Source organism: Empidonax traillii, unplaced genomic scaffold, assembly GCF_003031625.1.
Source record: "Empidonax traillii isolate 1590-97213 ecotype Southwest subspecies unplaced genomic scaffold, ASM303162v1 scaffold1094:size393979, whole genome shotgun sequence".
In the NCBI taxonomy this organism is placed as follows: Eukaryota; Metazoa; Chordata; class Aves; order Passeriformes; family Tyrannidae; genus Empidonax; species Empidonax traillii.
The window spans coordinates 302491-329362 of NW_020956287.1; the positions used below are offsets into that span (position 1 = coordinate 302491).

The 26872-nt window shown below is 43.5% G+C and overlaps 1 protein-coding gene across 1 annotated transcript in view; it reads right to left on the reverse strand.

Annotated features, from left to right (window-relative positions):
• Positions 1 to 3743: 3743 nt before the first annotated feature.
• PREX1 (phosphatidylinositol-3,4,5-trisphosphate dependent Rac exchange factor 1) overlaps positions 3744 to 26872 on the reverse strand; it is an 82248-nt gene continuing 59119 nt past the window's right edge. Inside the window, exons 20-40 of the mRNA XM_027904801.1 lie at positions 26065 to 26201; positions 25435 to 25606; positions 24092 to 24279; positions 23182 to 23343; positions 22433 to 22643; positions 20963 to 21221; positions 19239 to 19445; positions 16843 to 16931; positions 16220 to 16302; positions 15748 to 15838; positions 13967 to 14095; positions 13257 to 13298; positions 11304 to 11521; positions 10283 to 10382; positions 9512 to 9655; positions 8743 to 8857; positions 8242 to 8308; positions 7321 to 7508; positions 6620 to 6722; positions 5992 to 6059; positions 3744 to 4157 (exon numbers count right to left, since the gene is read on the reverse strand). Coding sequence (XP_027760602.1) covers positions 4115 to 4157; positions 5992 to 6059; positions 6620 to 6722; positions 7321 to 7508; positions 8242 to 8308; positions 8743 to 8857; positions 9512 to 9655; positions 10283 to 10382; positions 11304 to 11521; positions 13257 to 13298; positions 13967 to 14095; positions 15748 to 15838; positions 16220 to 16302; positions 16843 to 16931; positions 19239 to 19445; positions 20963 to 21221; positions 22433 to 22643; positions 23182 to 23343; positions 24092 to 24279; positions 25435 to 25606; positions 26065 to 26201 — 2816 coding nt within the window. The 3' untranslated portion in view covers positions 3744 to 4114. The remainder of the gene's footprint in view (positions 4158 to 5991; positions 6060 to 6619; positions 6723 to 7320; positions 7509 to 8241; positions 8309 to 8742; positions 8858 to 9511; positions 9656 to 10282; positions 10383 to 11303; positions 11522 to 13256; positions 13299 to 13966; positions 14096 to 15747; positions 15839 to 16219; positions 16303 to 16842; positions 16932 to 19238; positions 19446 to 20962; positions 21222 to 22432; positions 22644 to 23181; positions 23344 to 24091; positions 24280 to 25434; positions 25607 to 26064; positions 26202 to 26872) is intronic.

Genomic DNA, 26872 nt, shown 5'->3' on the forward strand with positions numbered 1-26872 from the left:
TTAACCAATGCTATCTTAGGAGTAAGGCTGTGTGCTGCCTGCTTTTGTGAATAAGCTGATTTCATGAGCTGTTTGCTGAGGGTTTTGCCATTTTACCAGTTAACAATGACCAAGTGTTTACAAACTATGCCAGACATTTATAATGACAAGTGTTAGGACAGATGAAATAACATCATATGAACTGTCATAGAATTAGGACTGTTTCAAATGTTTTTTACAATGAAATTCCCAATTATTAGGCCTTAGTGTTTTATATCTTCATATCACTTTAGAACCACGAAACAAACAGTGCTCAAAATATTCCCTAATTAGCAGTATTTGCTGATAAGAAAATACGACAGAGGAAAAAGAATTTACCAGAGTTCAGGTGGACTAGTCAATGTTTTTTATTCCAGATGGAAATGAGATGTATGTTTGTCTAAAGCTGTGGTTTCTCATCTAAAAATCCCAGTCTTTCAGTCTGCAAATGAAGAGTGGAATAGGAAAATGCCCAATGCTGGCAGGTGGCCAAGGCCTGGGTTTGAAAAGCTGTTTGCACCTTGGCAAAGGCCAGGAGAAAAGCAGGACTGTTCCCCCAGCTCCTCTCCCAGCCAGAGCAGCTTCTGCAGGGCTGGGCTGGGCTGGGCTGTGTCCCTCTCAGCCAGGCACCACCTCAGCCTTCACTGAGGTCACTTTTTTTGACAGAGCCCGACTGGAGAAAAATGTTTCTTGGGTCCAGAAGAATTTTCAGCCAATATTTATCCCTTATCCTTTGTACCCCTTTTTTTCCTTCAGGCTGTATTTATATTTACACTGAACTGTCTTTACCTTTCTCATTACCTTCTTCTTATAAAGATACCTGTTTTCCCCAACACCTAGCTACCAATTTTCACATAATTAGTTAATTATTTGGCCAATATGTGTGAATACCTCACCATCCCTCACCATTTGCCTCCTAGTGCAGGCTGAGCTTTCAAGATTCTATCAAGTTGCCTCTGCAGCATCTTGTGACAAACTCTACGACCAAGGTCCTTTTATTATCAATTAACAAGAAATATAGCAGGATATTTTGTTCAGTCTTTGAGTGCATGAGCTAATATTTGTACTGCAAAATTTAATCCCATTCATTTCATCCCCTTCAGCATTCAAAGTCCTACAGGGGGTTTCTGTGTGTGCACTGGGATCCTTTGCTAGAGAAGTGTCTCCCAACTCAGCATCAACCCCAGCCTGCTCAGATCTGTTCTTCAGTGGTCAGTGCAAATGCAATGGTTCAGCAAATTCAGTTACAAAACACATGCGTAAGAAATTCCACTTGCAGCTGCCACCCAACTCCACTCTCTTCAGCATTGTCCTTTGTCCTTTAGCCAGCTGCTTACACACCTCATTATCATGCTGCAAATTCCCATGTTCTCCAGCTTGACTGTTTTCCATATTTTCCACACATCCACTGTATCAGATGCTCCAAATCTACAAAATCTGCACTTGCTCAGCTGTGCTAGGCCTTACTCTTTGCTTTTAGCCCTGGAAATTCCACAGATCTAATCTCTCTCTGCTTGGGGGTTGGTTTGTGAATTGCCCACTTCTTTTTCCACTTGAACCTGTTCTTTGCCAGCACTGGATTCAAGCCCCACAGTTTTCCAGCATCAAAACAGTTTTTCTTTTCTACCCTAACAGGAAGTCTGCAGTGAAACCACAGCTGTAGGGGCTGCACAAACAGGATGAGTTCACCTCTACGCTGCCAACTTGAGTTGATATCAAACCCAGCTTTCCCCTTACTCTTTTAACTTCAGACTCCTCATCATTCCATACAAGTAGCAGAGCTTAAACTGCTCAACAGAACTTAGAGCTAAGAAACTGAAGGGTACAACAGAAAATAAGATCATACCTTCTTTCCTTATAATATAAACCAGCTTTTAATAATAAAAACTTCTATTACGTTTTCAGTGAGATTTACATATACATTTCAGTGTAAAACAGTGCACAGTGTCAATGCCCTTAGATACCCTTCTCTGCATCTCCTGTGTTGGCAGTGGCTGCAGACACGGGCCAGGATCCTGCCCAGGCCATTCCATGGAGCTGAGCTGGTGGACACACAGCCAGGGCTTGCCCTATGTGTTCTTTCTTACTTTTGGGTGTTCCTACCGTTCTTATCATACTAAGTACATTTTAAGTTGAGGATTCAGTGAAGAAACATCCATTTTTAATTCAAACAGCAAATGGTATGAGTAACTCTCCCAAAATTAACAAAAAGTGCATTGAAATAGTGATCTGCTCATCTGGCTGCAGTCCAGAATGGACACCCAGCACCAAAGCCCTGGATCCCACGGTGGGCAATCCATGGGCTGTCCTAGTTCCCTGCAACAGGTTAGAGCTGAATATTTCACACAACATTCTGGGTTGGAAGGGACCCACAAGGGTCACTGAGTCCAACTCTTAGTGAATGGCCCATAAGGGGGATGGAGCCCATGACCTTGTTGTTATTAGCACCAGGATCTAAACAGGCTGCTGTAGGTCAGAGGAAACAGTTAAGAGATCAAAATAAAACATGTTCCTTCCCCAAAATTATTTTAGTCTGTGAGTGAAAAAAAATACTAAAAAATTAAGGAACAAGGTTCAGAACAATCTGCATCCCCCAAATTGTCATAAGCCATTTTGTGTTGAAGAGAGGATTGAAAAAACTTTAGAGGCCTTCACGTCCAAATGAAAACATCTAATTTTAGGTTTTGAGTTGGTTTGGATGTTACTAAAATAAAATGAAGACAACTAAAAACCAAACAACATCAAAACTAACCCCCCCAAGCCTTTATTTTCTAGAATATACATCACTGCAAAGCGCTCCTGCACCTCCTGACTGGGAGCTGGTTCCAAGGAGGCTGCGGAGAATCGGAGCAATGGGGAGTTTCCTGCACACCTGCTGTGCCAGGGAGGGGTGGTCATGTTAAGGCACTCACTCCAAAGGAACATTATTTCTATCCTGAGACTGCTGACATGTTTTGATTAGTTTCAGCCAGTAATTTGGAAAAAAAATCACTGTGCTTAGGGTAATACTGACAGAATGGAGAACAACTTTTCAAATGAGAAAAAAATAAAGTACATTATTTACACGATTCCTTTTTTTTCTTTTAACTTAAAAGCATCCCTAATACATCTTAATAACTGTATTAAAGACTACTTAAATATTGAAAGATTTTAAATAATGTAGATTTTTTTCAGTAAACTGGGAGTAGCTGTGTAACTGCCAGCATATTGGTCCCATTTTAAACAATATAATTTTTATTTAAATCTTGTATATATAATAACATGATCGAAAACACATATTATTCCACTCCACATAAATAAGTATAGTTCTTCTGACCTGTTTTAAAAACTACATCTGTTCAAATAATCAGATTATAAGACTGCATTTTTTTCCTTTGTAAAGATTCCTTTAAAATCCTTCACTCCCAGTCTCTCTTCTTCCCTAGCACTGTATTCCAGAGTACATAATCATAGGGCATTAGTAAAAAGTTAATCAAAAACCTGGAAGCTACAGTAAGTAAAATGAAGTAATGGTAAGAAGTATTATGGAATGTATACTCTGCAGCATAGAGAGATTGGCTCTCACTGGGCTGAAGTGGAAAATGACTCCAGAAGAAATTCTTTATGTTCATTATTTGAATAAACCATAGACTGTGCTATTCTTTGTTCAAAAGTGCAGGTCAGTTCATGAAGAAGTGGTGTTTCTGAAGCCACTGCTCGAGGACGCCGACCAAAATCCTGCTGGCAGTGCAGGAGAGAGACACGAGTCCCCCAGCACCTCCTGAACCAAGCCAGAACCCCAAGTCCACAACTCTCAGGTGGCAGCACAAACAAGTCTCCAGTAAAACTGCACTTTCCTGAAGAACAGGGGTCACCTCTCCAGGCACCTGGCAAACGGCAGAACGTCCATCCCCGCCCCGGGGCGTTGGTTTCAAGAATTTCTTCAAGAAGTCAAAGAAACACAGAATCCTGCAGGTGCTGCAGGAGCTCAAAGGCAGGTTCCTGGGGCCTGGGGCAGCAGGTCCATCTCCCCCAGCCACAGCAGCACCGGCAGGGGCAGTTCATGGGTCCCTGGGCAGGGCTGCTCCCGTGGTGCTGCCACCAGCGGCTCCCACTTCTATAAATCCCCGTCTGTAGGTGGCTGACACAACCTATAGAGCCTTTGGGGCAGAGGAAGAAGAGGGAATTAAAGATCACAAGGATAATAACGAAGTTACTGCCATCGTATATGGGAGTCAGCAGCTCCTTTGTCGTTCTGCAATTTTTAGAGGTAATGCCATATCAAGAATATCATTATTTTTAATCTTAATCATTGCAAATTTAGAAGTGCCACTGGTGATTTGTTAACTGAGGTATTTATAATCATCATTTACAACATTAATTGAGACTTTCTAGCACTCTTTAATTTTGGGTCTTCAGTGGTCCCACTTCCTTTGGTTTTAAACCCAGTCCAGCATTTTTCCTGAGAAAAGAGTTCCCCCTTGCTCCCCCTCAATTGGAATACCAAGCACATAAAAGAACATATTTGTTTGTTGATGTGGTTGAACAAACTTTAAATTTAATAATCATATTTTCTGAGAAATTTTTTGAGTCACAAGATTAGCAAATTGAGAGCAGTGGTTAAACCTAAGCACTTGTCATTCATGTATGACTTTGTGGTAGCTTTTTCTTGGCTGTTTTCTTTTCATCTGAGTAAACCCAAGTCTTTTATAACTTCTCTTTCAAACTGCTGTTAGAGAGTTTGACAAACCTCAGTGTTAGGAAATATAATCCTGAGAGTTAATATTAATTCACCAGATCTCCTTTTAACTTAGTGCTCAGTTTTATTTCCCATTATGATGGTGGAACCCAGTAGGAACACACATATCCGAGCTTTATTGCCCTGAAATAACCCTGAAATAAGTAAATAGTCCTGGAATTTATCATTGTGATTTGGAGTATATTCAAAAGAATACACTCAACATAAACAAATCATTTTCTGATTTGTTTGTAAAGCTATTTCTTTTTGGATGTAACATGCTGGTATGGTCATAAAAATGAAACCAGAGTAACATACAGCTGTTAATAAGGCAAAATAACCTCCCTGCCAAAATCTGATGGATGGCACTGGGGCCACGGTCCAGGAGCCAACACCACTGTGTTATTCCATTTTGGAATAGCAGTTACTGGTTTGCCTTCATGTAAACAATGCCATTAATGAGCAAAATCAGAAGTTGTCTCATATTTTTACAGATGGATCCTGTACATATTGGCATCTAAACCACGATGATTTGTTACTGCCATTGAGGGGAAATTCTGTGTTATGGTTTATTAAAGAAAATTCTTTTCTCATTGCTGAGAGGTGAAATTGGAAAAAAATGATCAGGGATACTTTTCTTAAAAATAAAGTTATTCTTTTCCTGCAGAGAGAGGTGAACATGTCGAGCTCCCTTTAGGTGCAGTGGGATACACAAATGTACAGAGCTTTTCAAAGCTGCCTTCTAGACAAACCCAGAAAGAACCTGTGCAGCTGCCCCTCCTGAGGGCTGCATTACTGGGGGGTTCCTCTGACTGGCAGCACTTGCTCTCAAACCTGCTCTGCCAGAACTCAGCCATCAGGCTCTTGTAAGCACACAGCAGTATCAGTTTATGGATTATCTTTGCCTCTCTGCACTCAAACTTGCTGTTCAGGAGTTTTTCTTTCTAAGCATTCCACACGTGGCTGTCAATGACCAGCTCTGCCAACTCACAGCAACAGTCCAAAAAAGATCAGCTGTGTTTGACTCAGAAAATGCAGAAGGTCTTTGAAGCTGATGATCTACAAATTGCAAGCAGCAAAGCTGATTAATCTACAGTGCACTTAGTTTAGTACAGGGAGAAAGAAGCACAGGATTCTTCTTTTTTTTCCTCCAGTATTGCTGCTAGGACCATCTTTGGTTATAACAGGAACTCCACAATTGTTCCAGAAGCATAAAACCAGCACTCAGAGAAAATGCACAATACATAATAACCTACCGAGGTGCACACTGTGGCATTTGGTCCATCACTTTCAGATTCTTGGCAGAGATTTCAACCCTTGGTCCCTGTGGAAGCAGAGAATTTATGGTACTAAGAGTATCGATAGAGCTGATGATCCTTAGGGGAAAATATTATAATGGGAGTATGGTTCCTATTTGAGAATCCATTAAGTACTTCTAGAAGCTTTGGAATCCATTGGGTGGATACATTAGTCATCTGTGTTTACTTAAAGGATGGAATTAGTCCCAAAGCATTTTACAAGCACTGCTGTCTTAGCACTAGGGAATTTCTGCTATTTAACACTGCGGTTGGGACTTGGTTTTTTTTCTGTACTGAAATTGTCTTAAATATGCTGCACAGTCTATCCATCAAGGCACACACTTTAAATAATGCACACTGAGGCATATACTGTAACTGCTGTAATGGCTACACATGCAAAAGTTCATTTGTTCCTGTCAAACACAGGTGTAGCTGCTCAGACACTGGCAAGTTAATAAATTCATAAGTTTGGCTCTGTGGGTTTGGAGTGCACAAAACACAGTGCCCACCAAAATAACCTGGTGTTTGTGCCACGATGTCCCTGGGAGGAAGACAGGGGGTGCAGCAGCCACAGCCAAATACTCACTTGCTTCCTCATGATGTCTGTGGCCTGCATGATGCACTTGGGCAGGAGGCCGTGGCTGCGGGCCAGGATGGCAGCTTGTTCCAGGGACACACTCAGGGTACTCCTGACAGAGGGAACATGAGATAGATCACAGATCAGTTTGAAAAAATATAAATATGTATGTACAGGACACTTACCTGCTCTGTCAGCTCTTTACTTGCTTAGGTTTTTTTTTAACCTACAGAACTATTAAATTACCTCACTCCTACATTTCCAGTCTTGTTACACTTAAATACTGCAGCTGTTTGAGTCTCAGCATCATTACTACAAGGCTGTGTGTCACTGCTCTTCTGCACTGATTCATTTAAAGGGATTCACAAATGCATCTTGACTTTTGAGACACTGGAAGAACAGTGTGTTAGAAATCAATCTGAATAACTTCCTGCATTTTCAGTATGTGACTGAAGACAGCGAGTTCTGTGCTCTCAGATCACTCAGTTGCATTGGCTGATGCACCAAAACACAAAAACTTTTGTGTGTCAATACTAATTATTAACACTATTAAATATAAGTCACAACCTACCCCGAAGTAAATATGTTAGTAGATTTAGGTCCTTATGACATTCCCTTAAAATTTCCCTTATTTTGCTTCGAATGGAATCAAATCTGTAGGAAGGATAGAAGTTCTCACCCCAGCAGTAGCACCCAGGTTCAACCCTCACCTCTGCATCCCAGTGCCACACATGGTGATCTGACAGGCCCCCAGGCGGTAACAGAGCTCAGAGGACACAGGCAGCAAGGCAGCTCCTGATGTGGGACTGCTGGAACATCCTGACTGAGCTGCTTTGGTGCTGATGAAAGACTTCATCAGCCTGCAGAGCTCATCCATTGCGTTGATAGGGCGAATGAGCTGCACAAAGCAACACAAACACAGTCAGTGGCACAGTCACACCCTCACTTATATTTACAAGCCTTTATTCTATATCTAAGCACAACATTCTACATGAGAGCACGTGCCACACAGGAACAACTAATCAGAATATAAATGAACTTTGGAAGTGGCAAAATATAATTACTTAGGCTTGGGGCAGTTCTTTGCAGTTTCCACAGATCCCATACATCCTCTCCAGAGCAATTGCAAGGGTGGTCTCTGGCTTTGTGTTCCCTGCAGCAGCATTTTCATGCCTTACCTGCAGTATCCACATGTGTGCCCTGCCCTGTTAGACAGACTGCCTGCACACGAGATGCTGGGCAGCACCATTTTCCTGCTGCTTTAACTGTGAACAAAGTGTAACTTGCAAATGGATCATTTGTTCATTTTCATGCATCTGTGGGAGAGGAAAATGAGCCTGTTCTGTCTGGCTTCAGCCAGTGTTGGGAAGGGGCAGGCAGGGTCACCCAGAGCCTCCTCAGTGCCAAGGTAGGGGGGCTGCATCTACGCTGGTTCTGCACGTTTTCATCTCAACAAAAGAACTGCAGCCAAGCTCCAGAGAAATTCACCCCTTCAGGGTAGGGAACATTTTTAAATGCTGTTTGGGTTTGTACAGATGTGCCATATGGGTATCCCACAGCTGAGATTTAGAGATGTTGAAATAACATTTGTGTGAGAGAATTGATTGCAGAAATAAACACAGCAACAATACCTGGTCAATCTTCACTGCAGTAGTATTGGAATCAGTGGGCAAGTTTGATCTCTCTAGGTAAAATGTCCTGCAAAAAGGCCAGCAAGGACTAAATTAGTTGGTTTGTCGCAATTCAAGCATGTCTGTGTGTATCATCTTGTATAAAACAGCTAAGCAAGCTATTCTAAAAATCCTGTACTCAAGGATCTGCTTTCTTATTGAACTATTGTGATTGCAGTTAAAAATATTCCAAATATCCATTTAAAAAAATAATTTTAGTTCTGCACAAAATTCTGAGGTCAAATTTGATGGGTATTTCATCCTGTACAGTGCACTCCTGAACAAGCTTATCCATGGGAAGAAAATTAAAAAGTTTACCATACAATGAGGACCTCCAAAAATCCTATTTGTACAAAACCCCCACACAAATGGAACCTCTTTTTCATTAAATTCTAAGGCCTTTAGGAAAGAGTGCTCTGAAATTTTCTGTGTCTTTTAAGGCAAAGCAGAAGCACAAAATACCTGAGTTTCCTGTAGTATTGCTGCACTTTCTCAAGTGAAATACCATTAATTTGCTGTGGGAGTTCTTCCAGGGATGAGCCAGCTGGTTGTGATTGCCCCTCCATACTCTCTAGAGCTGAAGAAGGAAACAGTTTACTAAACTGATGTTCTTTAGTGGGTTTTTTGATACATTTATTTATTTCTGTATCATCTCATTGCTCAGCAGATGACTCTTTGTCATTGTTTAATCATGTCAAGGCCAGTTCTGTTACTGCATAAATTTAGTGCCTTTTCCAGTATGGGAGTACAGTGGTGGTTTCCTAAAGGTGAGCTTCACAGAAAGCACCTTTATTTAACAGCAATTATCCCCCATTAAAGGTCCCTTTAAAGAAATGTCCTGTATTGTATTTAGTGGGAATATTTGCTTATCAACTCAATTTCCAGCCCAGATGATTCTGTTGTGCTGTTTGCTTTTTAAAACACTTCCCTGCAGCCTGGGCACATCTCCTGATCCCACACTAGATCAGACTATCCACGTACTCCAGTCCAGTGTCTCTATGGCCATGAGAGGAAGGCATAAAAAAGCCCCAAAAAGGCATATCTTGTTCTCGTGACTGTGCCTTAGCCAGTACTCCCCAGGTCTTCCTAAAATAGAAGCACCTGCTTCCTAAATGTGTCTGTAGGTCACAGCTGCACTTTTTTTTAAGAGCTTCATGGTCATTCTTTATTTTGAACCTTTCAGAATCATCAGCTAAGCTTATTTTTTCTCAAGAAAGCTTTTTATAGACACCTTTTGTAAAGAGCACCGTGTGCAGTTTCAAGCTTCCCCCGTTCTGAAAGCGAGCAGGCAGTTTGGAGAAGTAGTAGCTGTCAAGATAAAAGATAACCTTCAAGGCCTGACGACTTCCTTCAATGTGGTAGAAGACATGAGTATCTGGAGAAATAAAGATAGAACACTTACTGCTTTACCACAGCAGGGGAATTGTGAAACCACTGCTAAGGGAGTTGGTTGGATTACCTAATGACATTTCCCATCTCCACCGTAAGATGAATAAGGGAGAGCCTTTATGGAGAGAATGCAGGCTCTGACATACGACACGTAAAAAGATATTAGTTAGTGTGATTTAGCCTGATGTTTGATGCAAATACAGTAAAAGTGGTTAATAATTAAAATCCCATGTTGTTTCATGGCATCTCAACCAATAAACATGAAGAGAGAGCTGGCAGGGTGGGACACTGGAGACCTGAGGATTCAGCACAGTGGTGAATAACAAACATCTGTCAGGAACTGCTCATCATCTGGGACACCTCCCCAGTACAAAGTCACCCTGATAAGGCACAGGCCACAGCTACACAGCACAGAACAGGCACCACCACCCCTCCCTGTCAGTGCTGCTGTTTATGCTCTGTGTTTGCAGTGCAAACTGAGGGACTCCAACAGAGAGGCTGCTCGGTGCTCTCCAGGTCTGACACGGTCTCTTAGATTATAATCATAGAGGATATTAACCCATAAAACATACAACAAGCAAAACAGAGCTTCAAAGAAACAGAGAATACTCACTTGCTACGAGACTTTCATCCAGCTGCTTGAAATAGAAGGCAACTTTGTCCAGTTCAGCCAGAGTGACCTGGATGTCTTCCAGCATGGTGTGCTCCTCCTTCTGCATGTACAGCAAGGAAACACACACAGATAGGTTACTACCTAGCAGGAAGGAGGTGTTGTTATGGGCATACTTTGGTTGAGGAGACCTAGAGCAGAGTGCAGAGCTTTCCATTAGCTCCATCCCAGCCAGGGAATTACTAACTTAACTCATACAAGGTTAACCACCCCTTGGGATCTCTTTCTCTAAGCTTTACTCGATACCTAAACTTGTGAAGAACAGCTGATCAGTTACTGCAAAATAAATATTTATATACTGCATGCAATGCACAGAAATAGCAGTTACATACACAGATAGTTTGGATTGTATTTTATAAAAAAACCCCACACTCAATCTACAGTATTTCCACAGTTAAAAAAAAAAAAAAAATCCATTTTCTATAATGTCAGAGCTACTTGTCTTTTTTATACTCCTTTTCTTAACATTTTTACAGTTATGGCAGCTGATCTCCTGTAGCTGTGGCTCATGTGCTCATTAAGTGCAGACGAACAATGCAAATGTGGCTCCTGTCCTTAGACATGGCACCTCACACCCCAGCACCACAGACCTGAGAGATGGACTCTCCATTTGTCCCAACTCCTGCAATCCTCTGAACTTTCCTGCCTGTTTGGGGATGGCAGGGGACACTCGTGTCACCAACAGCCAGGCGCTAAAACCTCCCTAAATGCAGCAGTTGTTCCAAATGTGAAGGCAGATTGGTTCCTATGGTGGTGTGGTGTGACAATGGGTCCAGTGTTTGTGAGGGAGATGGGATATGGGATAAGGAATATGGGAGCTTGGTTGCCAGCAGCAGGAATCTCCAGAGTTTGCCATAGTGAGAGTCTGAACATGCTAGAATAAGGAGCTCTGGATGTGCTGTGAGTGGCACAGAATCACACAGCCAAGTGTGAGCAGACCCAAGGGTGCCCCAGCTCATCTTACCACGGTGGGGGACAGAAGAGACTGGTAGTGCAGCAGAACTCCGGTGGCTGCGATCTGTTCCAGCCACTTCCTGCTGGCATCTCTGCTGCTCTCCTCGTACTCCCCGTTGTTGTTGTAGCGATAGTTGAGAGCAGCCAGTAACTGCTCTGAAAAGGTGCAAATAGCAGCCACAAGAGACTGAGAGAAGATGGAATCACGTCTCAGCTGTAGCTCAGTATCTGCCAGAGAAGGGGAGAGAAGCAGACAGAAGTCATGAGTATACCTGCCTTTCATCTCACAGCCAACAAAGCAGTTTGTGTTGGGGGCACGTGACATTCGGCCTCTACTGTAGCTTTGCACAGACTGATCAGATAATAACCTCTCCTTGCTGTGTCACCTGGCTGGAGAGATGAGGACAGCATAACTGGCACAAATGCAGCTTGCAAAATTTTCTAGTCCAGTAACTGTTTATTACTCTCTCTGCCATCTGCAAGCTCCTTCTTCTGACTAGAAAGAGCTGCAGCTCCTTAGATACAGACATATCTGGACTGATTCCCTTCTTTTTATGTTTACAGAAGCAAAAGAATTATTGAAAGGTCTCTGTCCTTACTTCTCTCCTGGTCTCTTAAGGATTAATCTTCCTCCATCCATCTGTATTTTGTGGGCTTCCCATATGCTTAATGCATTAACTGGGCCCATCTGTATGGTACCAATTGGTTTATGTTTCCTGGGAGAATTTCCCCTGCATTAACTTTGCTTCCAGTGTGCCTGCCAGGCAGCCACATGCTGGTCAAAGCAACCTTGTCACACTTAAGGGGATTGCAGGCCAAAGAGGCACATGAATAAGTGAAGAGCTCCTTCCCAGGCACCCCCAGCTCCTCCAGCAGGCTCTCCTTGGCAAGGCAGAGTTCCCCAGGGAAAGAGGCTGAAGACATCACCCAGAGGCTTTGAATGTCTGGATTATTTTTATAAGCACTGAACACAGACTGACTAATACAGTCCAGGCCCTGGGCCATGTTCTCAGCTCAAGGGTAACCATCCTTCTTTCCAGAGGGTGTTCATGAAAATGCTGCAGGAGATGGGGCACACATAGACAAGGCACTTCGGGACTTGTTATATCTGCATTTCATTACCAGTAAAAACAGTCTTTATGGTCACTAGACTGAATCCACAGGCTGCTTTGGACAGACTCATGGACCAGCCCTGGCAGGAGCTGAGGTAACTCAGAGAAACTCTGGTAACTCTGAGGTAACTCAGAGTCTCTCATCTTCACTCTATGAAAATCTGAGAGATCAAGTCTGGCATAGTCAAACAATGACAGCATATTCCAGTTATTTATTACCTCATTTTCAAACAAACGGACACCAAATAGATGCTACAATTACAAAAAGACTGTGCATTGGCTCCTCAGAAAGACCTGTCCCTTGCTCTGCAAGCACAGTGGTTGGTGCATAGTAACAGGTTCCTGATGTCCCCAGTGTATTTAGGAGCTCCCTGCACATTTAGGGTCCTTTTTTGCTTCTGGCTGTAATTTCAGGATAGACAATCCTAACTCCCCACACGCCTGCTCTGCTTGGAAAGATGACAGAGTCCATGGTCTCACAGAAAATTGTGCAATACATCTCATTTTTGCTGCATGTTCTCACCACAGCAGGAAGCAGTAAAGGCTGTCTGGGAAGGAGGGTTGTGCAAAGGAAAAAATGAAGACAGTAAAAATTAAAATAGTGCTTCTGAAACAACAGCAACCAGCCAGGTAACACAGGCAGGCTTCAGTGAACTGAAATCATGTAAACTGAAGAAGAGACATCAGATCCATGGGAAGGTTGGCCTAGATGCAGAGCAGGAGAAATGTTAGCACAAAATGCCAGGGAAAAAAACCCTAAATGCTAAGGAAACACATCACATCCTCGTCTATGCACGTGAATGCACATAAAACTGTCTCAGGAACTTCTGCAACAAATGAAAACTCCTTACCTGTGCATTTTAACAAGGCCAAAAGCAGCTGATTCTTCCCATCTAAAACAGTGAAGAAGACAAGGAATGCTGTAGTCAACACAGTGCAAGGCATGTGTGTTTGGTGAACATCTCCCCATTCCCCCAATCCCCCCCCAGTCTCTTTACTCTGAGAGTCCCCACTCGCACAGACACGCTCGTGACTGAAAAACCCAAGGTGTAAAGCAGAGAATTTTCCTGGCTACATGCTCTGTGTTAACTTCCATGAAACTTGCAGGTGAATCCCTAAGGAAGTGATTTCTGTCCAGTGCTTTGCCCTGGGCTGTAAACATCAGCTTCATCTCCTGTCTCAGCTCAACCAGACTGCAGTAGGTTAGGATGTTGCAGCATCTGATTAGCATTCATTTCACTGTGGAATATACCAAGCATCTCTCTCCCCATTTTCTAAAAGGGTTTAAAAAGCACAGGGAGATGGATCAGTTTGATATCAATCTGAATGGGCTGATGAAATAAAATAAGGGGGGGAAAGTTCTTTGGAATTGCTGCACAGGTGCAATTTTACCATCCAGCACCAGGACTCTGCAAACCATAACGCTCTACCTGCTCCTCTCTAGAGCCCAGGACAGCCTTATCACAAACTGAGATCAGAGTATAAAATCAACTGCTGGGCTTGACTAGACCAAGATCTTTTCTCCCTGAAGCCAATAACAAACTTTTCCTCATTTACAGACCTTCCACATGTTTCTGTATGATCTCAACAAGGTTCCTGATGCGCACTGGAAGGTTCCATGGATCTTCCTGAATGCTGGCTTGAATGTTATTCCGGCACCTAACCGTGGTTTCTTCCTTCTGCTTAAATTCTAGAAAACATGGAGTGTGTCAGACCTTGAGGAAATGCTCCAGAGCTGAGAGAGGCTTAGGAGTTATAATGTAAATATAGAGGAAAGCAGAGGCACAGTATCAATAGCAGTAATTGTGAATTAAAAAGGCTTCTTAAATAGAACCATTACAGAGGGAAAAGAGTATTCCCACACTCCCAGTAGCAGCAGTGTCCCTGCATTGCTTTCAGGACTGTGGGCCTGTGGGACCTGCACAGAGCAGGGAGCTCTGCCCCTCCTCAGACACAGAACCCCTCTCTGTTTCAGCTGTCAGGTAGATCTGGAGTCTCTGGCTGTGCAGAATCACATCAACTGTTTGGCTGCAGCTGTCACATCCTACAATACTGATGAGAAATTCTGAAATATTCTGCTTTCTTTCACCTGATGGAAGCTAATCATTTAATTATAGAGTAGAAAATTTACTCTCCATGACTTAGAGATGTAGCTAAGCCAAACACCCCATGGTTGGGGATAAAATGCATAAGCAGAGAAACAGAGAAAACCTGTGCCAAGTAACTGCTCCAAGACAGGAACAGGAGAGCATTCCAATGTCCATCCATCACCAAAAGGTGTCTGTGGTAGCTATTAAACAGACACTGTGGGGCAGGATTCCAGCTGAGTGTAAGCGGGGCTTGTCTGTTCCTCAGTGTGATGAGAGAGGAATCATCAGTTAAATAAAAGACTGTCTCAGGCTAATTAATTAATAATGAAACTGTTTAAGTAGAATAAAACAAAGGAAGTGTCTGTTATTTCTGCACTTCACTCCAATAGTGCATGGAAAGACTAACACTCAACACAAATGTGAATGTGTTTGTAGAGATGAGTTCATGTAACAGAACTTCACATGAGTTATTCCTGGAGTCAGGAAAAAAAAGCAGGAATGCCCCTCTAGTTCTAGGGCTTGCCACTGTAACTGTCAGGAGCTGGAGTGGGACTACAGCACCCGAGGTACAGCAGGAATAGTAGGAAACATTTCAGATTTCAAGTGGGAAAGGAAATGCAGCAAATGTTCAGAAAATAAAGTCCTGTGGATTACAGGGAGACAAGAAACCACATCCTGAATCCCCAAACCACTAAACCCAAAGTCTCATCACGGTCCCTGAGGAAAAAGAAAACATGGTATCATCTGTTTGCTCTCTATGGGAATCAGTTTTCAAAATAAGTGTCATGTGAGGATGAGTTTACCCTGGCAGTTTCCCATCTGAAGAAAAGCAGAGTAAGTCATTAAGCAAACTTGGGCAGAACCTTTTGGTGCCTCAGATCTACAAAGGTCAGCCCCTCCTCAGCTTATCAGAGCACTCATTCACCTTGTATCTGACCTATCCCTACTTTGTACCTTTGCAGATATGTTCACATCAAAGGGGGGATTTGGAGAATTGTGAGAGAGCTGCGAGGATTCAGCAGCACGTAACAAAACAGTGCTCTTTGTGTCCAGGAGCAATTCCCATGAAAACAACATCTTAAAGATGCAAAATTTCAGTGATCAGAAAATTTCAGTGGTACCTGCCAGTAATGCATGACTGGGCAGACTGCAGAGCTAAGGAACTCTGTGGCCAGATAACACATGTGCAGCCACAGTAAGCTCTGAGGGCTTGGAAATCACATTAATAAACACAATCAACCCACTTCTTTACCTTGCAAACTGTGGTCCATTGGAAAGTGCTTGGTTTCTTCAAAGGCTTTAGTTATTCCTGGTCCTTTTAGAAGTGCATTGATTGCATCAACCTACAATTGATTATCCATCAGTGTACATAAGACTTGCAGCAGAAAATCAGAACAGAGCTCGTGTGGGGAAATGCCCAAACCATTACACTATTTGTATTTTGGAACAACTGACAAATAGCAGGAGGACTTTTTCCATGAAAGTGTTTTTTCCCCTTAGTCTCATGCCTTAGATAAGGCAGGTCAGCCTTGCTTAAATCACATGAGGCAACTGGAACGTGGACAAAAGTGATTCCTCAAACCATCCCATAATATACTCGCTTTCACAGTACCCCAAAATCTTGATAGTTTGCCCTCCTCGAAATATGATAACACTGTTTAGTACTTCAAATTTCTTGCACTGACACTGATAGAGAAAGCAATTCAGAATAACACTTTACACACCTGGTTAAAAAGGTGTTCCAGACAGCCATGAAGTTTGTCTTGTTTGTCTAAAGGAATCCTCATGTCATTAGGAAGTTCATCTCCTAACAAAGGAGAGATGAAAAGTTTTTAACTTTCAAACATAACCTGTGATGAGGTCACAGATGACATGGGCACACCTTCACAGTGGTGGGTGAACAATGATCGCTGCTTTATCTCCAGCTCTTAGATCAAAATATTTTTTTCATTATTTTCATATAATGGAAGTGCCCAATAACTAAAGAAACTTATCCCTGCCTCATACCTCTCCCACCTTCCAGATTTACTGTGGTTTATTACAAAAAGGCAAATCTCTACCTTTATGTTCTTGTTACTAGTTTTGAAGAAACCACATTTGCAACTTAAATATGCAAGCGCTTATAATCAGCAAGGACTTACCAGCTGTGCTGAAGGGTCCAGCATGAGAAGGACTCTTGTGCCCTGTGCACACATTCACCTGGTTCCATCATCCCTGCCCAGCTGATGTGTCCCTGCACACCCTCACCTGATCTGATCCCATCCCACCCCATCCCATCCCATCCCATCCCACCCCATCCCATCCCATCCCATCCCATCCCATCTGATGTGTCCCTGCACACACTCACCTGAGCCCATCTCGTCACTGCCCAGGTAGGAGCTGTTGCTCCTCACGCTGGTGTAGGACAGCACCGAGTCCCGGTTGCTGTTACATTCACTACAAAGCAAAGCAAAGAGGGGATGAACAAAAGCTGTCCCTACACCCAGCCCCTGGCACAGCAGCATTCTGGCTTCATTAGCACTGCCCCCTCCCCAGTCTAATTCTGTTCCACGTGTGCAAATGGCACACCAGTGACACACAGAACAGCCCTCAGCAAGGCCTCTGGGGCTGGGCTGCCCCAGGCTGGCTTTTCCTGGTTGTAGCACCCACTGAGTGCCCAGATCATCCCCCTGGATCTGCACATAATGCAAAGGGCCCCTGAACCCTCAGCTGGGTGACCCCAGGAAACCTGCTCTGAGGGCATCCAGTAGGGGACAAATAACTAAAATCCGTGAGACTGGATCTCCACTAAACAGTTGTTACAAATTCTCAGGGTATTGCAGCATCCAAATCCAGCACACTGAGAGGATGCAGTAGCAGAGGTACTGAGACGGGAGAGCAAATTTAAGGAATCTATACCACTGGAGAATCAGGCACTGCAGATCCTAAAACTGCCTCAGGAAACGGAGGAGTCACGACAGTCACTTCATCTTGGCTACGCACACCTGCAAAATTCTACTGTGGATCTCCTCTCTTTAAAGTTCACTTTACACTAACTCTAATTTAATAAAAGTAATCGAAAAGGCTGTGGATCTCAGGCTCTCCCCTTCCAGTGAAATGACAGAGATTTTAATGGTAGAAGCTCAAAACAAAGCTTACAAAATGCTTCAAACTGTCTCTTCCTCTGATTTTATTTTAGACTGACATGAAAGGAAAAATGTAAGAGCAACTGAAAGAACCCTAATTGGGGTCCTTTGTTAAATCTAGTATCAAAGGGATCTGTTTTTTCTCAAGAAGATTAATACTTATGGCAATTACTCTGCTGTACAAACCCTTATGAATTACACTCCAAATGATCCCACTGAAAGCAGCATGACTAACGCAAACAAGGTATTTTCTTATCTCTAATTTGCTTGGTTTTGTAGCTGCTCGATAGTTTTTCAAATCAAAACCCACTAAAACACACTTTATTCCCCCTTGAGTAACTATTATCTGTAATATATGCTTAATTCTCTGCCTCTGTCTAATAAAGATAAGACAGAATAATGTTTCTCATCTTATATTATGTGTAGGATTTTGGAACAAGTGACAAACCCACAGAGACTGTTTGTGCTGTCACTTTATTACCCAGAATAGATTAACCTCAATCACAGAGATTTAAACTAAACAGGGATTCCTACTAACAGTGAAAGAAATACAACACATTTCACTCCAAAAGCTTCAGAGCTCATGTGCAGATTGAAATCTCACACAACAAAGAGATGTCCCAGATCTCAGCACTGAAGTGCTCGTTCTCTGTCTTTACTGACTTTGCACTTGCTGTCCTTTGAGACAATCAATACTGAACTGGACAAGACCCCGAGCAACCAATCTTCTTGTCCCTGTCCTGAGCAAGAGATGGGACAGTGGGGGCTCCAAAGACCCCTTCCAACACAAACTGTTCCCCTTCTGCCAGATCTGCAGCCCTGCATGGATGGAATTATTGTTATTGGTACCAATGCCCAGCAACAGCAAGTAAAGCCCCAGGACTGCAGCAGGGAATTCTCAAAGACCCAGCATTCATTCAGATCCCTGGGATCCTCCCAGCTCTAGGGCCTTACTACAGATGTAAAAATGGCCTGGTAATGATGTTAAACTGCAGTGGTCAGACATGCCTACAACTTGTTATTCCACTGTTTCTTCAGCAGTTTCCAAATGTTTCCTCCCAAAACACACAGATTTGGAGTATGTGAGATTTCTTTTGGTAGCAAATATTCCTGGAGAACCAGCAGTCAATCATGCCCCCAAAGCAAGATTTTGAGACACCTGAATAAACATTTGCACTTGTGGTTTCAAAGGTCCATTAAAAATAAAAAACTCAATGTCTGTTTCTGTTTTTGTGTCTTAGACTTTTGGGAAAATCAGTTACAGAACCAAATGGAAACACCCCCTTACAACAAAAGCTATTACAAGACCAAGCAGCCTGCAAATTCTGCTGGGCTTCTGTAGTTTCTAGCTATAAGATATAGAAAGGGAAAGTCACATTAGATCTATTTATTTAATTTTATTCAGTTTTCTAGAAGCTTTAGTAATTTGGCATTGTTTTGGGGGAAGTTTTTTGTTGTCTACGTCACCATGATAATAAATGTAATGATAGTCAATACTTTACTAAGTGAATAGTAGATAATGGACTGGCTGGAAAACAACCTGGTTGTTGGATCCATGAATTAGAACTTTAAAACACTTTATTAAGTAAGTTAAAAGTGGTACAATCTTCACACTAACCTGTAGGAGTCTCTGTAACTCATTGTGTCATGTCCAGAGTCTTCCTGGTCCTCCTCAGAAACTTTGAAACAGACCTTCTTGATTCCACCATGCTCAGCTTTGTCAGGATCACTCTCCTCTGTTCCCAGGGAAGGTGGAGATGTCTCCTCAGCAGATGGTGGCTCACAGGCACCACCTTCTGTAGGTTCTGTTATGGTGGACAGAAGTCTGCAGAAGTAGAACACACAGCTCTCAGTCTCATGAACGAAGGATGGTGACCAAGGCTAATTCAGCTTCATGAAATCACAAGCAACCCTGAGAGAAGTTTAGAGAGACTACACAGACTACTTCCTACTGATCCAAACCTTCTCTGTCACCCATTCCCCCTTGCCCTGTTACTCCAGGCCCTTGTAAACAGTCTCTCTTCATCTTTCTTCTTGGCTCCCTTCAGGTACTGGAAGGCTGCACTTAGGTCACCCCGGAGCCTTCTCTTCTCCAGGCTGAACAGTCCCAATCCTCTCAGCCTTTCCTCCCAGCAGAGCTGCTCCAGCCCTCTGATCATCTCTGTGGCCTCCTCTGGACTCACTCCAGCAGCTCCATGTCCTTCCTGTGCTGGGCCCCAGAGCTGGAGGCAGCTCTGCAGGGGGGTCTCACCTGAGCTGGGCAGAGGGGCAGAATCCCCCCATCCCCACACTGTGGGATCAGCCCAGGATCACTGGCTTTCTGTCCAGCCTCTCATCCACCAGCACCCCCAATCCTCCCTGGCAGGGCTGCTCTCAATTCCTTCATTCCCCACCCTGGCTTGCCCCAGCCCACATGCAGGACCTTCCACTCAGTCTTGCTAAACCTCAGGAGATTCCTGGGAATCTCCTTTCCCAAAAGGTCCTATTCCCACAGGAGGCCCTGCTCTCCTGGAGGTGCTGAACACCTGCTGCCCATGGGAAGCAGGGAATGAATTCCTGGGTTTGATTTGCTCATGTGCAGGGCTTTTGCTTCACCTACTAAACCATCTTCACCTCCACCCATGAGTTTTCTCTCTTCGACTCTCCTGACTCTCTCCCCAGTCCCGCTGGAGGGCACTGAGGTGCTGGCTGGGGTCAGACCAGGACAGTGCATGATGATGAACAGTTCTGATCATCACTGGGATCCCTGGAAGTGGCTGGGATGGGCTTCGGGCACCCTGCAGCCTCATCCCACACAGGTCACCCCTGCAGCCCCTGCTACCAAAACCCTGCCTGTTGTGCACAATACACAGACACACTGCTCAGTCTTTCATTACTGCTACCAGGAGATCCACGTTGAGAGACAGAGAAAGAAAGACAAAAAGAGGAAAGGAAATCACAGATGCCACAGAGAAACGCGCCTGAAATCACAAGTTTTGCTTAGTCTGCTTCATGAGACAAAATCTCAATGCCTAGATGGATTCCAAAACTGCTCTTAACAACAAATATATTCTTAGTTTGGAATATATTGTAAGTAAAACGGTGGTAGATTCAGGTAGATTTTTAGGAGCAAAGAACAATAATACATAAACTAGTGGATGTTCATGGGAGTAGATTTGACCCAGCCAGCAAGGGGCTGTCACAGAATATTTGGAGCTGGAAGGGACCCACAAGGATCATCATGCAAAGGCAGGAGTGAACAGGTGAGGAAAGAGGCTGACAGCTGGGGCTGTGTTTTCTGAGGTTAATGCCTCACTGTTATCAGAATTTCTCTCTCCAGTGCACACAGGATTCTGTACTCACTTATTTATCTGAATGACATATTGCTTCATTTCCTTCACTGCGATGTCAAGTTTGTTAAAAAGTTGCAAGTATGAGTCCTGCATCTCCCAATCTTCCTGTTTGAGCAGAAAACTGAGTCCCCTTTCTTCCTGAGTTGTTCCTCCATTCTGCTGGCCAAAGCTACCCTCAGGATCTCCATCTTCTGGGGTCAGACATCTCCAGGATGGTGCAGCCATAGTGGTGATGCAATGTTGAGTATATGAGACTGGATTTAAGGTACCTACTAAACATCAAAGGATCTGGTTAGAGTGGCTCTCATGACTTTCCCCACCCCAGCCCAGTGATGTTAGTTTAGTACTGGTGGAATTCTAACAGGAAAAACTAAAATTTCACAGAACTATTTTATATAATTACATTCTATGACAAAAACATTTGGAGAAAAAGAGTTGTTTTTTTTTTTCCCTGGCATGCCAACTAGATGTTTTGAATTTACTACAGTTCAGGAAAAGGTTAAATTATTGAAGACAGGAACTGCCCACACATATACTCATACAGACAACATGGAGAGAATTTAAAAGCATTTGCTGAAAGTTAATGAATTTGGACTCTCAGGAGTCTGTGTTATTACTCCACCTCTACAAACATTTACACTCACACACATACATAAGGAAACAGGATTATGTCCTTACAGAAGACAAGTGAATTTTTTTTCACTTAGAAATGCTGACAGTTCTGGTGTGGTGCTTTGCTAACCGCCTGTATTGGGTCTGGCTGAGATGGTGCTCCTTTCCCCATAGCAGCCCTCACAGTGCTGTGCTTTACCTCACATTAAAAATACTATAGGGTTTAACATTTAATACCTCCAAGCATCTTTATTGACCTCAGTTTGAATAGTCAGTGCCAATGTTCAAAAGATTGATTAGTTTACACTTCCCTCTTCCAAACATTCCCACACTCTGACCTTCACAGGTCAACGAAACAGAAGCACATCAGGTGAGATCATGATAAAGAAATGCTGGAACCCAACTAACCAGGCTGAAGGACAGAAAATAGAACCCCTGACACAGTCAGACTTTCAGCTCCAATGCACGGAATTTGTTTAGCAATGGCAAGAGAAACCAGCACTCCAAGCGACTGACTCCTGCAGCCCCCCGAGTGCAGCCTCTCCTCACAGCACTGGCATTCCGGGTCACTTTTAGTCAGGAAGTCGCCTCCAGCAAGGGCAACAGTGCCCCAGGACCCTGGATTACTGTGAGATGCCCACACTGCTTAGCCAGCAAAAACATCTGACCTGAAGCCTCTCTGTGCTCAAAGGCATCGCTGTGTCACAACAGAAGGAGGCTGTCATGTTACTACACAATGTTAAAGAGGGAAAAAAAGGTACTGGCAAGTCTGTGTTTCCCTGGAACTTATTTTGACCTTGCCAAGCAGTGGAAAATCACAATTTTTTAGGCAGATAAAAATCATTACGATTTGAAAGTTAATTATCACCTTGCTCTGGATCAAGGCCGATAATAGAAGGTTTCCGTCCGATGCGAATGCTGAACGACCTCCCTGCTGAGGTAGTGTTCTTGGGGTAGGACACCTCCATGAGGTTAATGTGGCAGTTGGTGGGGCAGAAATCCATGCTGCTCAGGGAATGTGCTTCCATGATGGCTTGTTTGAAGGCTGGGCTCACCTTTGTTTTCAGTTCATCTGCAAACTGGAAGAAATAAAGCAGGTGTGCGCTACTTCATTTTCAAAAAATTATGATGCAATACAGACAATCGTTTTCTCTTCCTGCTTCCCATTCCAGAAATCCAGGTTTCTGCTGCAGGTAGAATAGCACATTCAAGAAGAAGCTCATAAAACAACAAATGAAAGCAATTAGCCACACTTTCTAGCGCACCCTTTTCAAAGAGCTCAGGTAACTGCACAAAAAAAGCACACCTACTTTGCTGACACTATTATACACTGTACTTAGCTTCATGTTCAGTAAGACATGGATCATTCTGCTGCCATATTTATTCATTAATGTTGTGGCAATGAACCTGCAGTAATATGTTATAACCCACAGCTCTGACAAGCAGAAAGGACTGATTTACTCAAAGCTTGCAACTTCAGTAACTTGCAGAGCTGTTTCCATGCCTCCAGGACACCACCTCGGAAGCTGCTTGGATTCATTAATACAGAACACCAAGACTCACTTATCACAATGAAGAATTGTCTTGAGACTTCCCCCATAACTAGTGTTGTTGTACCTCTTGGTAGCTCGTGATCCTCCTGCTGATGCTTTCCAGCTTAGTGTCACAGATCTGCCGGAATTCATACTGGGGCATGGTGGCCACAGCACTGCTCAGGGATATCAGTCTCTTGCAATTCTTTATGAAGTGATTGTCCTCTGCAGCAAAGGCCTCTAAAATCTAAACAAAAGGACAGGGTGTCAATGATATGAGACTCGAAAGTGAGGGAAAACACAGTTTTCTTCCACTGAGTGAGGGGCAAAGCCCCGTGGTTGAATACAGCTGCCTCTATGACTGCCTGAGAACCACTATCATGTCTGATGCCCTGAGTCACAAAACAAGCTTCAAAAAATGTCAGAGTAATGGAAGTGGATCAAAATATCCACTGTGCACTGCCCAAGTTACCTGCTCTGGCCTACTTTCCTGGGACACAACAATAAAGTTACTGAGATATGACAGAAAGATTTACTATGAGTTCATTTTTCAGGGATGACCAGGACACTCAGTGCTCTGCTGCCTTCTGATAGCAGCAATTCTACTCGATTCCTTTTGCAACCTCTCCAGCATATTAGGTGGGAAGAAGCTGCTTGATTTTCTTCCAAGGCAAAGCAAATGCCTGCCTGAAAAGATCAATCTTAAGACTCAACAGAGACTACGTTACCAGGCAGATAAAAGGGAGAATTCCCACAGCCAGGGGCTCCCCTCCCTCTGCCTCAACACCTGAAGTCCTGGAAGCATTTGCTGACTTGCTCATACCAAAGGAGCTGCTGTAACTCGGTGCATTCTAATGAACAGAACTCCCAGCAGGGCTGAGAAGACCACGTGTGACCTCATCCAAAGAGCCAGGCCCACAGCAGCCAATAATAAGCCGTATCACTGGCTTCCCACTCTGGTTAGGAATGAACCTGCCATGTAAGTTTTCTGGTACCTTTGCAGTGAGATTGAAGCAACCTTTTGGTTCCACAATTTTCTCCAGGACAAAGGATTTGATTCCTGCACTGCTGACATATTCGTACACCACCCCGTGCTCCAGGTGGGTGTTATCCACAGTCAGGCTGATCAGAGGGGTTTCTTCCCCAGGGACCAGTGGAGAGCTGATGGTCTGTGGTGTCTGGACTGGAACAGAGATAAGTCATTAGAGAGAATTATTCAGTGCAAAGACACAACCTTTGGCTCAAGGAATATCTGAACTACGCACTGCCAGAGACTGGAGAATATCCTGAGGGAGACATTTGCTCTTGGCCACTAATGGAGACAGTGAGAGAAGTTTATATAAACAACATGCTCCAATCCCCATTCTTCCACATGTGCAAGCACACATCTACGTCAGCACACTGCTGCTAGTTCTGTTCAGACACGAGCAGAAGCTTTCAAAAGGAAGTAAAGTCTGTTAACCTCTGAGTCCTGTTGTTTGCAATGACCCTCTGGAAGACTGAGATACCAGGGCAGGGATGGGGTGAGGAGATAACTTTTTTTTTTACACACAGCAATGCTGTTGTCACTAGGGAACCAACTCAAGCTACATTCAGATTGAGGTTTGCCAGAGAATTGCTCACATGCCTCTACCAGGGCTCCAGCTATTCCACCAAGGAGCTGCACTGCGGGACCACTGGATTACCAGGTTCACCAGACCTTAGATGGGATCCACAGGTGTGCATCTGTTCCTGGAGGAGTTGCCAGTGGCGTTCAGAGACTCCAGGCTCAGTCCTTTGGATTAAATCTCATTTCAGTATTCTCCCCTAACATCTACTTCCCTGAAACAGCTCTCAACATAGAAGTAAAGCTGTTTTTTATGAGTTACGCTTTTGTAAATTGGAGGAAATACCTTCTGCTGACATAGTGGTAGCATGTCTTGAAAACTTGCTCCAGATCAAAGCAATTTAACATCTTAATCTCTAATCTAAAATAACAGAAAACATAGATTATTCTAGGTGGAGCTACTTGCAGGCCTTCCCTCCCCACCAGCTACTGCCCACAAATTCCTGGTTTGCAGGGGCTACCAAAGGATTCTAAAAATGCTGAGCCTCTTCATTCCTGAAACTGGCTCTCTTGTAAAGAACAGAGTCACAGGGGCACGATTTCTATGTGTATCTTCCCCTGAATAAATGGCAGCATATGAGTACTTCCTCTGGCAGACCTCATTTTACTACAAACCTTTACTAAGACAAGAGATATCCTACAGTAACAATTACACCTTATATTTCTACTACTGTTTCCCTTTTGGAAGCCTCTGGATTGCTCTAGGTCTCCTTCCACCGTGAGAATCTTTACCTGATTCCTGGGGGCTGTTCTGAAGAGGATCCAATTCTGCATCTCCTTCTAGTGCAGGGTGGTCTTTGGTGGAGCCAGGGTGGCTGCCATTCACATATGCAGGGGCTGCTGCTTGCTGAACTCTGTCCTCTTCAGCATCTTCATGTGTTCTGTACACCCACTGGTACAACCCCTTGCAAGAAACACAGGCTTTAGCTATGACCTCACTAAAAATGCCCAATCTCCAGATATTTAGACTACAAAAGTGAATCTAGCTATCAATTCTCTATCTTCTAAGCTGGCTGACATGTAAGCATTCCCCCAGCTTTTCTCTGAACTTTAGAGAACATAAAACCTAGATGGATATCTGGGTGAACTTCTAGCGTTGGCAGTAGTTAACAACTTCCAGTGTGCAGTGTGCATCCAGTGCATGAATTTGCTTTCATATTATTTGTAGGTGTTTTGTAACTCTAGGCAACTGCAACCAGGTCCCTCAGTGATAGCAGAACCCTGGGGAGGGAGGAAATGAGTCAAAAGAAACACGTAGATGTTCTTTTTCTGAATATTTAGTGAGCCTAAAAGCACAGGAGAAGGGGAGGGCAGAAGAAGGGCAGGAATTAATGTACTTCCTTTGAGGTTTTGAGTTCATACCAGTGCTTCCTGTTGTCTGGTCCTGTAGGCTGTGAAATGCTCCAGAACTTCCGTATAATTTCCATGTGTTGCATTATTCCCATTAACTTTCAGTATACACTGCCCTGGATGAAGGCCTACAGCTGCAGCCTCAGACCCTGAAAAACAACAGCAGAGAAGTTAGACAGAAATGCCATCTGCATATGGAAGAGAACACTGGCAAGTCTGCAAAGGGTTTCTGGCTGAAAGGAATAAGAAGAGCCGGGTGAATGCTGTCCTGCCTTTGCTAATAAGTCCTAATTCTGAGAGCTTTGTGTTTATCCTTCATGTTGTCAGTAGTGCTGGGAGAAAGAGAGACCTCCCAGACCTAAATGCATTCATACTAGAAATCAAAATCCCTGTGGGAAATAGTTTGGGATTCTTATATGGTTCTCCTTTAGCCTTATGATTACATTAGCTGAGGCCTTGCTTAAATGTAAACTGTTATATTTGTTCCAGCTTCTTGCACTTGAAAGGTACAGAACACTTGCACGTTGCACAACGTGGCACAGAGAAAGACTGATGTACTTAAAGCTACAGTAAGTCTAGAGGGCAACAACCAGCTTCAATGGATTTATTCCAAACTCACATGAACAAGACTCATACCCAAACTCAGCTCCTAGAAATCTACAATTAAGATGATCAATTCTTTAAAGCACTTTTTTAAATGCAATTTGTCTTTTGCTGGAGAAAAATCCTGAAAAAAAGGAGAATCTTCCTAGCTGGCACTTCCAGCTTGCCCTCTAGACTGTGAAAAAAGTGGTTATAAGTGCTGTTATGAAAGGGTGCA